This window comes from Pieris brassicae, chromosome 9 (assembly GCF_905147105.1).
Source record: "Pieris brassicae chromosome 9, ilPieBrab1.1, whole genome shotgun sequence".
Taxonomy (NCBI): Eukaryota; Metazoa; Arthropoda; class Insecta; order Lepidoptera; family Pieridae; genus Pieris; species Pieris brassicae.
The window spans coordinates 15,985,264-16,003,660 of NC_059673.1; the positions used below are offsets into that span (position 1 = coordinate 15,985,264).

Here is an 18,397-nt window from a genome sequence, read left to right on the forward strand (position 1 = left end):
AAGATGACTTTAGCTTTTCTTAGAAGTTCAATATATAATACCTTCATATACAGCTAAAGTGAAAATACATGTTGCCCATAGAAAATCTTTAAGGAAGCTTTTGCTACGCACCACAACTATGTGAAACCGACTTAGGGATCTTCAAGAAAAGAGCGTTTCAATTTCTAAAATGCCGGAAACGCACTCGCGAGCCCTCTGGTATCACTTAACATCAGATGCGCCTCCTGCCCGTTTGCCCCCTGTTACTACAACGTGATATAGATTTATTTCAAGGCAAAGCCACAGATTATTAAAAAAAAACATCAGAACCTGTCGCTATAAACACATCAAAACTTGAAACTTCATCGCATTTTAAATAGATTTTTACCCGGCACCGACCAGGGAACATCATGTTACTATTACTTACTAATTACTAATTAAAACAGTAAAACTACTTAATACAAAATATACATTAAAAACTAAGGAAATTTCCACGTCGATATTACAAAGAAAAAAAACCACATAGACGAACGTGTTCCTTCTTGTATTCTAAATTATTTATTCGATATATCATTGTCATATTATTGTTGAGGACAATAAGTATTTATTGTCGAATTACTCAAGTGAGAAACGGTAAGGAAAAAGAATGGACAGTACCGAAGGGACAAAAGGTTTCAACAGTCATGTTGCCGCTTACATTAAGGTTATCGTTTTGAACCGACACAAAGCCTGACTCACTCATTCATACTACCTGTTTATTATTAAATTCAAATAATGATTCATAACACTGTAAAAACTAGTTAAATAAACACATTTCTGGATTGCTAAATATCCTAATTACTTGATTTATTTATAAAATCATTATGATTTTTAAAAAGAGGTCGAAAAAATTACGATAGATACGGTACTGAAGTATACCTAAAAATCCACGTCGACTTCTAATATCGAATTAAATTGTCTACGTGTATAAATATCCATTGCATTTAATTTCTAATGTAGTTTTAATGATATTGAGATTTTCACCATAGACAATGTGACGCTACTTATAATTTTCTGTATCAATGTGGCGTATTAATAAATAGAAAATCACTTTTACTTGGATTTTAAATAATTTCAAAAGCTTTTATTTAAGTAACGAATATTACTACAACTGGCTGGTTATAAAAAGCTAAGTATATTCAGTACAAATCCGGACTCGTAAGCATCTTATCTCCGCCATATTGCGTCCGGCGTTATCTAGTACCTCCTAAACGAGTTACGATTTTGCACCTTTCTTCTGACCGCAGATTTTGGCAAATCTTCCTGTAATTTAGGGACTGAATCACTTTTCAGAATTCCTCATATTACGATGTTATAAACATCAGTAAGCTTTTGTATCGTTCACTCTTAATCTATAGTTGAACTCTATTAATTTTTTTACAGGAAATCGTTTGAGAACTCTACTAATGAGCGTAAAACAAATATACACAATTGCTCTATGTATTTCATATAAAAACATTTCTGAGAAATTACAACGCTTGTAGAAAATAAGGGAAAATAAATGTTATAAGTTAATACTGTACTCATTTTTCTACATTAAACGAGCATACGTAGCTTTACAGTATTGCAATAAATTTTCATATTGTAAGAACAACTTAATGTTCAGCGTAAAGTGTGCTATAGTTCATGTGGCCGTCATGTCTATATAAAAGACTATTAGCGTGAACTGTTTATGAGCGATTTAAATAAGATTTTTATAAACATATCTTGTTTATTGGATATACAGTTTATCCATGTAAAGTTCCTCGATTTAACAACGAACTCCCTAAAGCGTCAAAATCAATTGGGTTTGGTTGGTCATGATGGTCTTCCATACAATGATACACTCTGAAGAGCATTGCACACACAATAACGACAAAAATTAAGTATTAAAGTACTTTTTAAGTTGCTAAAATAAGTAGAAACTGCGCCGCTGTGTACGTTCTTCTGTCCCTTTATTATCCTAGCTCGCAATAAACTAGACTGTCGGTATGATGCATACGAACTTTTTAAGAAATTACTTCTTTTGTTACAAATTTTGATTGCTTGCTCGTGTAGACTGTTGTTGACCATGAGTAATATGTAGGAGTCATGGATTATCTATACGTTTTTCGTACCTCCATTTAACGACAAATCTTTATAACGCCTTAAATGCACAGTCCCTTCGGTGTCGTTATATAGAGTTTAAACTATAGTTGTATATACAACTTCTTCTGATCCGCGTTTTTGTCTAGCCGGTGGCCTTCGGTAAGAACTTTGTAAGAAAGAATAAGAATTAAATTTTGACAAGCTAATCGCACAAGTTCCATTCATTTAGGATTTTTTGTTACTTGTTTTTTGTTTAAGGAGTGTAACACAATGGAAGTGATGCCGAATGAGTAATCTTGAGAACCCTTTATTATTGTATTCTAGCGCAATTAATTCAAATTTTAGCAAAAGCAGAACGGGCATGTCGTAGACTCAAAAATCGATCACGTCTGCGAGACATGGCAAGGCTACATACTTATCTACTGGGAAGCATCCTATATAATAAATCAATACCTTTATACAAGTATATAAAAGGCGCTCAGCGCCGATTTTAAACATTAATCTCAAATTTTTCGGTAACCCGTGGGTCTAGCGGGAGGGAAGCGTATGTCGCAGTGTCGCAGGTCTGGTCCGCACTGCGCGTACGCAGTGGAAGTGTACTTTTGAGTGAGTTTTCGTTGAGTGAAGCACAACGCAAATTTTATAATCTCTTACTAATCCACCGTTTAAGTGACGCCCCTAACAGCCATTTAATTAATTCGTGGGTTCAATGTTCAAAGCGACAGGATCTTTACTGAATCATTCAATTCGGCTGCGAAATAGACTTGTATGATTGATTGAAATTATCAACCGCCTGGGCCTCAGATTTATATATCTGTTTCATGATCATTTGTTAATCGAATAGGCAAGTGGGTGATCAGCCTTCTGTGCCTGACGCACGCCGTCGACTTTTTGGGTCTAAGGCAAGCTAATTTTCTCACGATGTTTTCCTTCACCGTTCGAGCTAATGTTTATTGCGCACATACAAAGAAAATCAATTGGTGCACACCCGAGGATCGAACCTACGACCTCAGGAATGAGAGTCGCACTCTGAAGCCACTAGGCCAACACTGTTCGCGAACAGTAGCGGTATCATACACATTACATTTCATAATTTTTTGCAACTGAAACAAGAGGTTATTGACAAGACAGGGTTATGGTTTCAGTATGATGGCGCCATAGACCGCACAGCTAGGGTCTCCATGGACACACTAAAAAGGTTGTATCCGGGAAAAATCATAAGCAGAATGAAGACATTATGGCCACCCAGATCTCCCGACTTAACCCCAGCTGAGTTTAGCGCTCTTACAAATTTAAGTAGTTGAAGACTAAAACGACAGAAGCGAGAGCCATACCAGTGGATCCAACGGCGTCTCTGCAAATTCAGTCCGCTTTGAAGAGTGCACTCACCGTGATGGCAGACATCTTATATATACGATATAATATTCCGTATATAAAATCCGTACTAATACATTATAACATACTGCAATAATAATAATATAAATGCAATTTGTTTTTTTGTCAATATTTAAAATTTAAAATCCGCACCCTATATACCTTCTCGTTTTTTTTAATTTACTTATAATCATCAATTACAAAGTACATACAAGTTTGATTGTAAATTTATTCCTCTTACCTCAACCTCATCTTGGTATACGGTATTGTCTCCTGTATTATTTTCACACTTGTAAGTTCTATTATACACCGGAAACTTAATTGGTCACCGTGCCGTGTATGACTTAGCAACTCAGTAAGCTTAGTAAATTAATACTTCACTTAATATGAGGTATTGTACAGTTATATACATCCTAATTACATAATATATAAAAATAATTATAGTAAATTATTCTATACAAAAGCTTACCAACGCTCAGCATTGTGATACATTGGTATATAAGAAAAAATATTTATACTTTATTGTGACAAACATTTGTAGGGAATCGTAAAAAATACGACATTATAGGAACTAAATAATTGATTTCAAAGTGTGAGGGGAACAAATATTAATGTCCGATCCTAGCCCGTTTATCAGAATGCAAAATCTGGAAATTGGTGATGTTTGCCTAAAGCGCGTTCTTCTCAAAGGAGCCACAATGATAGATATTAAATGAGCTCGGGTATCTAGAAGGTACACGAATATAAAATTTTGCTAAATGGTTTTTGCAGTTAGCCTGATTCATAAACCCAAACGATATATCAATTAATTTTCTACGATTTTCCAATGACAACATTAGTTTCTAGTTATCAGATGGCAACTCTTTTTTCGATATTCAAATTTATTGCATATAATATTAGTTAAATTCTTGCTCCTAAATTTTCTTGGGCAAAAAATTACATTAAATCCATCCGTTTACATCCCTTAATGGATTAAACTAAAGATACAAATTCAGTCCACTACGAGTAGCAATCCTCTGCACTCTCATCGATATTATATACAGAACTTAGTTTGTAAAGTTTGTTGGAGTTCCTTCAGTTAATTCAACTATTCAGTATCTATAGAAAGGAGTAATGTTGTACTATACTCGAGATTGCATGAACTTAGAGTAAATTAATTTCTAATCTCGTAAAGGAGATATTAAAAATACATAATAGTCATTGGACCAATTACAATTATAAAGACGCCCTTTATTTTTTTTCTTTCCTAAATATAATTCATAATAACAGCATTGACGTAAGGTAAGCCGTAATTACGTAATTCAATTATCAATAATTCTGTAGGACAAGATTTCTAAACAATATTTCTCCGAAACTTTATTACTAGTAGATTAATCAAAGAACTCGTGCAATTATATAATAATTTAAAAAAAGCTTATAGAAATTCTTAATGAAATACCTTAAATAACTTTTAGTTACTATTTATTAGTAGTTAATTAAAATATCATATTATTGTATATCAATATACACAGCACTATCGTAAATTTACCTGAACAATAGAATATACTTTAAATTCAGTATAGACATGTAACACAAAGCCTTCATAATACGATGTCACGGCATAAACTGAGAAATATCTCAGTGATATGAAGCAAGAGTGGCATATTTGAGAGTTCTTCGAACGACTTCCCGAATATTGATCAGCTGAATCTCATACCGCAACGCCAGATGCTAGCTGAAAATTACTTTCAAATAAATCTGCTGAACTTACACATATGATACACTCACGTACGAACCCGACTCGTGACAATGGAAGTGATAATTTATGTATAACTGTTTGCGATCGAGTTTCACTGTGCAAGCACCTTTTTCTAAGCTTATTTGACTTTGGAACCAACGAAAGCTGTTCATCTGTTTTATCATTTTAATAATTAATGAATTAGTATCTAATGAATTTATATCTGACATCAAAAACTATGTGACGTATATATTATATAAAATGTTCTTACATAAATGTCAAATTGGGTCATTAATGAATTAGTAATTTATTATATAGGTTTTTATTTATGTTTTACGCTTTAAAAGAAAGATTACTACTTTGGTTAAAACTTCAATAGAACTATATTAGTTTCCATTCTACTCCTATAACATATGTTTATTATAGGTACATATATTAATAGCTTAATTACATATAATATACGTACTTAGTTAAGTTATGTTTTATACAGAAGTGGACTATCTTTTGACCACAATCCCACCTGATGTTAAGTGAGTTAAAATTAAGCTCTTAAATTAAACCATATTAAGAAGTTTTACTGTTTTACTGTTTTTAAAAGAAGCGTCAATTCAAATCAATGCAGTGCAATGCGACACCTGGGAATGTCAACAATCATGGGTTGAAGATGTGATTTAGTCTCTTATTATTTCAAAAATACGTGTCTAAAGATAAAAGCCAATAAAATCAAAAATCTTTTATTCACATAGGTAACACAATGTACACTTTTGTACGTAAAAAAAAAATATTAAATGCTTCTAATTTTCCATTTACTGCCAGTTCTCAAATCAAGGGCGTAGAACGAAAAAGAAGAACTGGGAATAAACTCTCCGCCACTCTTTTTTATCGCCAAGTTTTTTTTTGTATTACGCAACGTTTGTAAGAAGCTGCAACCATTACACTATGTTTCACATGACATCTTAAGTAATAAATAATCAAATAAATTAATAGCTGAAATTTGTCTCAGATTTACAAAGATCCTCTATCAGCTGGAGGCATGGTGAAATAGAAGCACGCACTTACATTCTCGTATGAGTTCCATAAATAAAATGTCGACGTTATGTCTTCGAAAGCCGCTCGCTTACAAACGGTTCCTAAACAAACAGATACAAAGGGATATTTACATATATACTTTTGATTACTAATTGAATAATTTATTATTATTAAATATGTTTTCTCTACTAAAATAGACACAATAATATATTATTTACTCCCCAAGAGAGGTACGAAATTAGTTTAAGGAATTAAATATTATGACACTGGTTAATATATTCTTGGAGCCTTGTTGTATATACAAAAAAATATAAATGATTTTAAAACAAATGGTGACTTTTACAAACAAACTCCCAAGCGAAATTAGAGAATTATCACTAAATAAATTGAAAGACCTCGTTAAACGTAAATTAATAAATAAAGCTTTTTATAAATTTGACGAATATTTAAATGATCCTACTTCTTGGAATTTTTTTGCTCCAGTTCATACAATGTGTATGAGTCAAAATTTAGCGATTAAAAAGAGTGGCGGAAAGTTTATTGCCCGCTCTACGCCCTTTACTTACGAACTGGTAGTAAATGTAAATTTAGAATTAATTTATTTTCTTTTCTGACGTTCATAAGTGTGTTTACCTATATGAATAAAGTTATTTTGAGTTTGAGTTTGTATTCCTTGTTTCACTAAGTTAGATATTAAAAATTGCATGCCCTGAAATGAATACGATACGACATATATATATATATATATATATATATATATTGGTTTTATATACAACAAAAGTTCATTTATAAATAAAACGTAAATAATGTATATAATTAAGACAAAAACAAAGTCGTTTCTAATGGTATCTTAAGGTTTATTAACGTAAATATAGGACGAGCATAAAAAGATGGGATTATAATATAGTATAGTAGAGCTGGCTGTCGTTACGTGAAGCTAGACACCGAGAAGAGTGGAAACTCATAGGGGAGGCCTATGTCCAAGGACAAGCTGTGAAACTGAAATTAACCAGCTTGCCGATTAATTATTAGTATTTACGTAATAGTACTTCACATTTTTATGTACTAGAATAAGTATTTTACAGTAATCTATGCTTTTATTATTATTTTAGGAACATTACAACAAAATCCAGACGGTATGCTTGTAGAAGGATGTTATACGACCAATGAGCTTGGCAATAACTAAAGAATACGAAATCATATGTACTCTAGTTAAAAAAATGACAAGTCTTAAGTGGCTGTAAATAAAAGTGTCCATTGATCAACAATTGAAGGTTTATATTAAGTTACCTGTTGTGAAGTAATTTTCACTAGTCGATAAAATATAGCAAGTATTAATATGATGCGAAATATAACATGAAGTGGAGCACAGATATATGAAGGCTTATAAACTCATTCTGTTTCTACATCAAATAGATCAAGAAGGGTCAAAAATAAAAAGTCACGGTAATAATAATTGCATAGTTAGTTCGTATAAAAAAACGCAAGATGTGCGTAGATATGAATGACGTGTGAAAATGATATTATTGTTGGTTCGATGGGTATACCTACAGATGTTTATAGCGTAACTTGCAATCATGATCATGGGTTCACCTGATGTTATCACTTAACATCAGGTTACCCTCCAGGCCATTTACCATGTTACATTAAAAACTACACACCTAAGGTTCGTTTCATGCATTCCTTAGGGAAATACAATCAAATTTTACTTTTAATTGTGTAAGTTATGACTTGTATATATGGTATAGATATGCCGCAGTAGTTTAACATTATTTGAGATTATAATATTTATTCAGTGAAACTATAGAATAATGGGAAAAACATTCTCGAATTAATGATAAATAATACAACCTCCTCTGACTCTCACACCCTAAGGTTGTAGTACATAACCAGGCTACAAAGATAATCTTTAACGTTTTAATAGGCTTATCCTAATCCCTCTATAATTTTACCTTCCCCGTCATTTCACAAACATGCACCAAGTATCACGGAAGAATTTTATCACTACCAAATTTTGTTATAAATAAATTTTATAATTTATTATTACATATTTATGAACTTATAGTAAAATAACAACACACTTTCAGCATATATTTTATTTTAAAATAATGATAAAATGATATCAACATCTTACTTTTAACATTGATAAAATACAGTCATGCTAATATAAATAAGCTTATATTGTTAATACATTATTTACAATGATTTTTATTTTATTATCGGATATTATTGTCTCTTAACAACGTAACTATGACTACCATTAATCTTAAAATACAATAGAGTATTGTTAGAAAACAAAAACAAAATTTAAGAAAATATTTGTTTCAAGTCGACAATGTAATAATATATAATCCTGATAAACATAATTGATATGTACAATTAATGATTGAAAATTTTGTATTACAATATTAGAAATAAATCTACGTAAAATCACAATGATAAGTCCCAACACGTATGACAAGACGTCATCTATAGTCACTGGAAGAAAGATATATGACAGTTAAAACGATATAAATTTCGTATCATACGATATATGGTCACATGGCAAAGCATTTTTGGCTTTGACTTAGACGCATGTTTCGAAGTTTTGCACATATGTCCTGTACAGGAAAGTATACAAAAAGTATATTTTAGATCTCTATGTTTTTAAATACATTTAAACATTTGAATAATCATATCAGAAACAAATTCATACAATAGTGAGAACCTTATCCCAACAAATATACAATAATAGTCCTAAGGCCCTAGACGACATCTTCGTAGAACTGCTGCTCGATAATATTTTAAAAACATGATTCGTGGCTAAACACATTTTATTTGCTGTGATAATCCAAAAGTGTTCCAGTCGACGACGGTGTCACATAATCGTGTCGTTTCTTTGTACGTAATAGATCTTACACTTCATAGGAAATTCGTCATATATTTTTATATATCAGGGAAATGCCTGAATATTGATTGAGTCCGTAAAGAGTCGAACCTACGTCTAAAATAAATTCTTCCAAGACTTAACATTATCCTATATCTAATAAGAATAAAATAAACTTTATTAAAAATTATCAAAAATGTAAAAGCCGAATTAAATTACCTCTACGCGGAAGACAAATTTATTATTTTATAATCAAATATGATAGTATTCTAATTATAATTAAGAATAAATTTTCATATAAAAATGCATGCATAATTTTCATTCACATAAAACGAAATCGTTAAGCATCAAATGTTGTCTACAACAAACACTTTATATAAGAGGTTTTGTATTTGTTAATAACTGTTGATTATAGACACTAAAAATCATTAAAAAAATGCGCTTAATATTGTCCTTAGGTATAAGAGATAACATCTTAATAATGTAGACAATTAATTAAGAACGCTTACTTATATAGACCTCTTATAGGCCAAAATTTAAATCTAAATTACAAGTTATACAAATATATTATTCCATATTTATTGTTGGTCACTATTATTGTCTTTGCGTAACATATAATATACAAAATATATTACATTCTAACACTACATTCTTATTTATCGGAATCAATTCACGGACTCCAAACATGTGTTGTTATAGAACTTAATATTATATAATTTATTGTCTTAAAATGGATATTTTATTTAAGTCCTTAGAAACTCGATTTCAAAGCGCTAATAATGTTTACAGTTTATTTACTCACGGTTCAGCAGATTATACATTAGGTTATTTCGTATCTGAGTCAAGTTATTTGTCTCCACAATAATAGATGCAGACAGAAGCTCCGTAGACTTGAAACAGTATTTGCACATTTAAGGTAAAAGTCACACACACATATATTATTGTCGTTAAGGAAGTAATCGTAAAATCTTGTTTTGATCTCTAAGATTTATAAATAATTTTAAAAAATACGAAATTAAGCTAATAAAGATGACTCAGAGTCAAAACTCAGCGCTAGGTATGTTTTCCGTATCAAAAACTTATTGTATTTGACAAATGGGAGTGGTACGTAGCGCTGTCTCGACTCTGAATCTAAATTCAGGCTGAACTGTTGAATGAAATAAATGAATTTGTATACGTTTTTAAAATTCACCAACACTCTCAATTATATTGCATAGTTTAGCATAATGATATGCCAATAATGATATATTTATGAATATTTCAAGTATTACAATGTTTTTAACTATACATGACTTTACTATAGCTTGCAATCTTTCGTGTAAGATGCAAACAAAACATTTTTATTTCGATTAAAATTTCTGGTCAAATGTATACAAAACTTTATATGTTTTAAAAACCAGCTACAATCAATTATTGTTACACCACATCTAATTTTAATAATCTAAAGAATTCGTTACATCGTAACAATAACATTGAATTATAACAATGCTCAAAATTTTAACAGCCATCGTTTTCTATACTATTAATGTATGATTATACAATCAATAATAAATTGACGAATAAAAATATATATTTGTATACAATACGTATACCATTGTTATACACAACATAATGCCTTGGTGGGCCTGACGGTCGAACTTTTTGACGTTCCACTCTTTGGCTGTATTCGTTATGATGAGTTTGGCTACTGTTCGGTGTACCGTATATGTTTATGTTGTAAAAGTTTAATGCGTTTACGCCTACGTGGTTATTTTCCATATCCAACGCGTTTTGATTTTGTTGTTTTTTGAGGTGTCGTTTGGGAGGGCGGGTCGTTGTTCGTATTGTTGTTGTTGGTCGCTGTGTTGTTGTTGTTGTTGTTGTTGTTGTCGTCGTCGTTGTTGTCGTGGTTTTCTGTGGCGTTTCTGAAATATATAGTTAATGATTAATACAAATGTTACAGAACTAACTGGCTTTATAATAATCGAAGGTATGATCCTTTTAATAAATTAATAACAAGCGTACAATACATACTTTAATTAAAATTTATTTTTCTGCTTTTATTTCTTTTTTATATTAAAGAAATTATATTTTATTTATTAAAATCTTAATTTATTTTAAGACATTTTGAAACAAACACTTACCTTTCAAGGTGATCGTAGAATTCGCTCTTCCATAAGCATTCACAGCGGAGCAAGTGTAGTCACCAAAGTCGTTCTTTTTCAAGCGATTTATCGTCAAGTTCGTCCGAATTGCGTAATTATTCTGATTGTTATGATTATTGTCTTCAGATATAATATATTTCGAGCTGTTTAGTAGCTTCGCACCTGTGGAATAAAAAAGTAATACCCATTAAATCTCTAGAGAGTATACAATTTATTGTTATACAATATACTCTGCAACAAAGCAAATCAATCATACCCGAAAACTCTGACTTGACTTCATTGACCTCGTATGTATAAAATACTAAACTAAGTCATACAATATTTTTGCTAAATTTTCCTTTGGTAATCCTAGAGTTACTAGAAAAAAATAGGCTATCTCGAGTTAAGTTCGGTTATTGTATGGATATGTTCAATGAAACGCTCTATTTGAAGCTGGGTAACTGGGTAAAATATGAGCTTATAACTAACATAAAATTATGGGTAATGGGGTTGCAACGCTAACAAAAATCATCTTGGCTCATCGAAGGATTCCCAAATCTAAATGACACTTATGTTATTGGATATTGGAAACGAGAATGTTAAAACAAAATTCATGAGTGTGAAAAACTAAAGGGCTCAATATTGGCTTCCAGTGTACTATCTAAAATATTTATAAGTAACTTAACTAAAGTTACATATAAATTACTGCCTGTTATTGCTATTTTCGCCTGGAATTAAACACAGAACCGCCATCATAATGGCAATAGTATGCCGCACAACGTACTTAATTACAATCTACTACGTGCTACCGTCGATTAGACGCAAAAATCTGTATCCAAAAACCATATTATGCAAATCTTCCATTCCAAATTTAATCTAGACTGCAAAAACAATTATTTGTATAACAAAAGGAGTCACTGAGGCGCGTGATAACAACTATACAAACAATTAAATATTGTCAACAATCGCTTAAATATTCATGCGGTTAATTTAAAATTCATGAGTACCTGTATGTGATTTCCCACGTTGCCATGTTGTCAGGGATTTAGGCGATGCCTCGACGTAGCATTGTAATGTTACTTGCTTGTCCACCATTCCCCACACGACCACAGTTGCCGGTCGTACCAGTGGCGGAACTGTAGACACACCAAGAATTAAATGCTACCTAATATGGTTCAGTTTGGTTAATTTACTAACTCAATAGAGGAAATTATAACGTTAGGTTAATGAACATTTATAAGGCCTTTTATTCGTTAATGAATTTATCTTATCATAATTAAAAGAATACATAAGACTTCAAACGGTCATATTACAAAATTCGTGATCATTATAGTCTTATAAAAAAGTGGTAGAATGTATTAAACCTGCTTTGATTTGGTAATTTTCTTTTTATCTTCTATATATACTATGAACTCTACGACTGTCGGTAATAACACGTTTTAATATCGACGGTTTCATATAACGATTAGAAACCTAACACGATATCGACCACTTACCCCACAAAATAAAAGAGCAATATAACCTTTAATAGCCTATAATTTCTAGACAATTAGAAGCCTCGTAACTTTTTATGGTAATTGTCCAAGTCTTCATAAGTTTCTCTTTGTGGAATTGTGATTTTACAAATTAAAAATCCTTCTATTGGTATTAGAATGTTAGACTGTAACTGATTTTAATCAAAGAAAATTCTTTGGTCGGATCTTTCTTCTCTGGTCTAAATTATATGTAAATATTGGTAATATATTTTTTTTAATTCTTGGCAAGCCCGTTATATGGTTAATTTACTATTTAAGGTAAATATCCGAAAGACAATATAATTGTAGGTTTTAAATACAAAATGTATTCTTTATATTCATTACGTCACAGAATTTTCTATAGAACACAATTCAAACCAACACCGGATACTCACAAAGTACAGTGACCTCATATTTCCTGCTTTTCTTGGGCGGCACTCCATTCGACGCTATACACCAATAAGTGCCCATGTCAGCTCGTCTAAGCCCCTTCAATAACAGGCTTGGACCCACGTAACTTTCCACCACTGTAAATATCACTCAAATGTTCTCATAAATGTGTTAAACTCCCTTGAAAATATTTTATGTTACAATAATATATTCAATTAAAATTCGAATTGGGTAAAACGTCATAAAATAGGCCAAATATTCCAAGTGTAGTCCAAACCCTATTATTTTTTTACTAATATTGAATACGTGATATCAAACTGACAAATGCATATATACGCTATAGATTACAGACTGTTACTAAATGTCAAAACTCCTAGGGAACATAATAGTAGAATTTTGGTGAGCTTCGTAACAACTTTTGACTTATATGTTTTTATTTCAATATTCTGTGTGCATACATATTTTATAATTACGTTCGAAATTCAAAAAATACGATTCAAGCTTAGATAAAAGTATTTTCATAAAAATATAAATATTTAACACCACTACATAATGATAATGTGAAATTGTGACACATAACGGCCTTTAGTGTCGCCTAAACTGCTCCGTATTTTCAAGTCGTTTTATTTCACAGGCACTTAAATTGTAAGTTTATAAATAAAAGTTTGATAAATGTGCGAACGGAGTATCGCGTTGTATTTATTGCCCTGCCATAAATGAAAAACCGCGTTGGCAAAATCGCCAACAAAGGTACGTTGCGTTGCCAAACCAATGTCCACCATGTGTAGGCTATCAGTATTCGGGTGATTCTGTTATAAGAGCCATATCATAAGTTGGAACGACACTACATTGTGACAAATGCGTTGCTCATTAGCCCTATTAAGAATTTGTTATTGTTCGAATTATAAACTAGTTTTTGTCAGAGTATAGTAGGTATATAATTTTTTATTGCAGCGTTAGGCACGAAGCTTTTTTTGTGTGCAGTACAGTGAAACTAAACGATTAATTCAATTCAAAATCATTTTATAGGTAACGCAATTCTCACTTATGAACGTCAAAACAGAAATGTATATAAAATGCTTCTAATTTTACATTTACTGTCAGTTCTCAAATCAAGGCAACGGAAGAGAAGAACTGGCAATAAACTCTCCGCCACTCTTTTTAATCGCCAAGTTTTTTATTTACACAACGTTTGTAAGGAGCTGCAACCATCACCCCATGTTCTACATGACATCTTAAGTAAATAATAATAATAAAATAAATTAAAAACAAGGATTAGTCTCAGATTGTCAAAGATCCTCTATCAGCAGTAGGCATGGTCAAATAGGAGCACGCACTTACATTCTCGTGGGAACAACACGCAAATACATAGTCAAAATAAGTTACACCACCGCATACATGAATTCAAGTCCAACCAGTCACCACAATTAGCACCCCCGAGTATGACGCATGGCCAGCCATCGGCCCCCTTTAAATCCATATAAAAATATATTTTAGAAATATATTTTTGTTTCTTTATGTCTATGTAATTGTACATTGGAATAGCTTAGCACGTCTTGCTTAATTAATTAAAAAAACTCTTTAAAGTGGTTGGACGGAAGAGATTGCTCGAAAACAATAAAGCCGCCTGTTGTTATCTATATTATTTAACTATTTTCATTATGGTGATTTCTTGTAACGGAGCGTAAACAAAATTATTTTAGATTTGTATTAAACATATGTATGAAGAAATGTTTAATGTGTTCAGATTTAAGTGAAGTGAATTTTGATGATATTTACAGGGAATTTATTTCACAAAGGCATCTCTATTTGGGGAGAAGTTCATTAGGTCATTGTCGTTTCTTTTGACTTCAAATTTAGTGCTTGGTATAACAAGCTTATTTCGTTTGAAGTGAAAAATTAGCAATATTCATTATATCCAGTAAAAAAGTTTTAAATGTGATGTTTATTTTGTGCAGTAGAATTGTCGATTAGAGGAATTCAAGAGGGAAAATAACATTAAAAGCAATGAAGAATAAATATAAAGAATAAAAATAAATAATAATTTATAACATCGCAAATAATATTTTGTTCAAGAGATTTCTTCAACAGTTTTCGCAAGAGTAACTGCATCAAAATATGAATAACAACTGTTACTTAGGTCATTATTATATACGAACGACGTTACAACGTAGTTTGACTCTAACAAGAATTTGTAGATTTTAATTGTAGAAACGTATTTAAAATACTGCTGATGTCCTGATTACTGTCCAAGTTAGGGCTACGAATGATTTTGTACACCGAACAAATTATAGGAATAAAAATAACAGAAACAAACTTCAATGTTGAACATAAAGTTATATGTAATATTTGCTGTAATACAAAAAGTTCTTAAAAAATAAGAAGTGTATAACCACTAATGCTGTTTTGCTAATGATACACAGATACGTTACTTAATACCTCCGACGGCAATATAGTCGGGGATAGCCGAAATAAATATATATAATTTTGAGAAACAAGTCTATAGACCTCACGTAACGGTTATATAATGTAACTCAGAACATCGGACCTAAACTATTAGAAATAAATCGTTTTAACCACGTTATAATTTCTGAACTGTCTGAAACTAAAGACCGCAAACGCAATTAACCATACGTGTTAATAATAATAACGCATTGAAATTGTCCATGCTAATCCCAGTCAAAACTAAACTTAACTCCTTAATTAACTTTGGATCGCTAATCTTGGCACGCTTTAATCAAAACATTGCGCCAATCTGCCGTTTAACGTTGGCTGTCAAATTAAATTTAAATGGAAACAATTTATAACTTTATTATGGTATACGACCTCTGATCCTTAATCTCAAGGGCAAACTTAAATACTGTATAAAGGAGAGATTTCACTCACCTATTAGTAATAATAATTATTATTTATTTCCAAGAATAGTAATAGAATATTATGGTCGTACAATCAAAATTTTGCACATTCTGCCACACATGATGGCGTGCAAATTTATCTTGCATAATTAATATGTAGAATTTTATAGTAATTACATATAAAGTTACTTTATCAATCATAGCATTACAGTCAATTCTAATAATATTTTATCACTACATTATCAAATTAATATGAATAATAATTAAAGTTAGTCAAATATATCAATAGTAGATAGTATGAAACTAAATTCGTCTAAATAATCTTTAAAATTTAACTTAACATATTATTTTTATTAAATTTAACCCAGAAAAGTGTATTGTCTATTCAGTTAATAAAAACAATTATAAATCTAGTAAATATCCCGGAATTACATATGTTTAGAGGCAACAAGTTGCAAGCTATTGTGAAACAACTTGCAGTCACAAATAACTCCCATATAAAAGATTTAAGAAAACATACGTATATGTGCAAATAAAAATCGACCTTAACAACCTTACAATTAAGAAATTCAATTTCAAACGTTATCGTAACTAACTGGAAAGCTATAAAACACAAGTAGTTTTCAAGTGGTCAAAAGCGTTCCTTATAAACAATTATTCGGCCATAAAACATGTACACTCGCCCTAGCTCGAACAATATCCGGGCCTGTATGAAATTGTGTTTTATTAACGGCATATAAAGTTGGGCTGTGTCGTTGGCAACTTGTTACTCACTCCCTCAATTTCATGTTATTATTGCCCAAGCTAATTGTTTCCCGATTCAATTATGAAACTCCGCTTTTCTTTGAAATACTTTATCAACGATTAAATATACGAATGAAATTTCGAATTCCCAGTTCTGACAAATATTATTTTATTTTTTATATGCAATCTGTCTAATTTAAATAGTGAATTACCAACATAAAAAATAAAATAAATCAATGTCGTCTTTTTTTATTCCTTTAGGTAAGTAAGTAAGTAAGTAGGTGATCAGCCTACTGTGCCTGACGCACGCCGTTGTCTTTTTGTGTCTAAGGCAAGCCGGTTTCCTCACGATGTTTTCCTTCACCGTTCGAGATAATGTTAAATGTAATATGTGCACACATAAGAAAATCACACAGCACAGCCGGGGATCGAACCTACGACCTCAGGGATGTGAGTCGCACGCTGAAGCTACTAGGCCAACACTGCTCTGAATGACCAACATACGTCGTTTTAATTTAAAAACAGCATACAAATATAAATACCATAGATTATTTAATCCATAGACATATTACTTGATAGAAGTGCAATTTAATGAAATGTAGCATCGGCACTGTTAATAATATAACAGAGCTTTTATCGCAATAGTAAGCACAAAAAAAAATATCGTTAAAAAAACGTTAAAATAAAATATCGTTTACTTACTTATGCATGAAAAGTGCTTCTAAAATGATTTTTCAATTAAAAAATGTACGCAAATGAAATATATTACAAAATTAAAACAAACGTTACAAATCTGTTAATTTTCCATGTAACAAAATGTCAACAAGGGAAGAAACTCCCTCGTTCATACAAATTCAGTATGAATAAAGTTTTAAGCAACTTAGTGATCTTAAGCGATGTTTTGTAATGACTTAATTAAGTCTGGTACAGCCTTCACCCGTCACGAGATAACTAATTAACTAATCACACACTCGCCTGCTTGATTATATTACGAATTTGTGACATTGCCTTGCTAATTTTGTAGGAAGGTCGTATTTACATAATTTCTTTATGGAGTTATTGACGGTAAACTTTGAACGATTATAGACGAACAATATTTAGTTATGAATAATATAAAACTTATTTCTAAACTAAAATACTCACTATACGTAATTATAATATAGTTTGATAGTGAGAATATTAACGGAAAATTGAAATGCGTTTAGGCCAATCACGTACGCGATACGCCTATCAATTTGACAGTTTATAATTAATGTTTGCTGATATGTTTTAACGTATTTAATCACCCAACTAATATGAAAACCAAGGTAAGGCTATATACCGAGTGTAAAGAGACATTTCACAATAAATACACCAATACAAGCCTATATCGAAAGTAAAACAAAACTATTCTTTGTAAAAGACCTTCCTTTTACGAACCAACTGACGAGAGTAAATGGTTTAAAAACAACTGTATACTATTATATTATATTTATTATAATTATACTAAAGAAAATACTTTTTTAAAAGTGAGAACAACTTATAAAGAAAGAAAAAACTTATAATTATTTTACATAATTTAATTTTTTTCCGACGTTTCGCGTGCTTTACAGCGTGCATTGGACGGTGACTGAAGACAAAAGGTGTTAAATGTGAAAAAGTATCACAGCAGTAAATACAGTTGTATTATCTGTATTTATTTCCCAAAACAAAACAAAAGA

General features: G+C 31.2%; 1 protein-coding gene across 1 annotated transcript in view; it reads right to left on the reverse strand.

Annotated features, from left to right (window-relative positions):
* Positions 1 to 9,673: 9,673 nt before the first annotated feature.
* LOC123714308 (lachesin-like) overlaps positions 9,674 to 18,397 on the reverse strand; it is a 62,919-nt gene continuing 54,195 nt past the window's right edge. Inside the window, exons 6-9 of the mRNA XM_045668529.1 lie at positions 13,104 to 13,235; positions 12,202 to 12,330; positions 11,195 to 11,377; positions 9,674 to 10,975 (exon numbers count right to left, since the gene is read on the reverse strand). Coding sequence (XP_045524485.1) covers positions 10,605 to 10,975; positions 11,195 to 11,377; positions 12,202 to 12,330; positions 13,104 to 13,235 — 815 coding nt within the window. The 3' untranslated portion in view covers positions 9,674 to 10,604. The remainder of the gene's footprint in view (positions 10,976 to 11,194; positions 11,378 to 12,201; positions 12,331 to 13,103; positions 13,236 to 18,397) is intronic.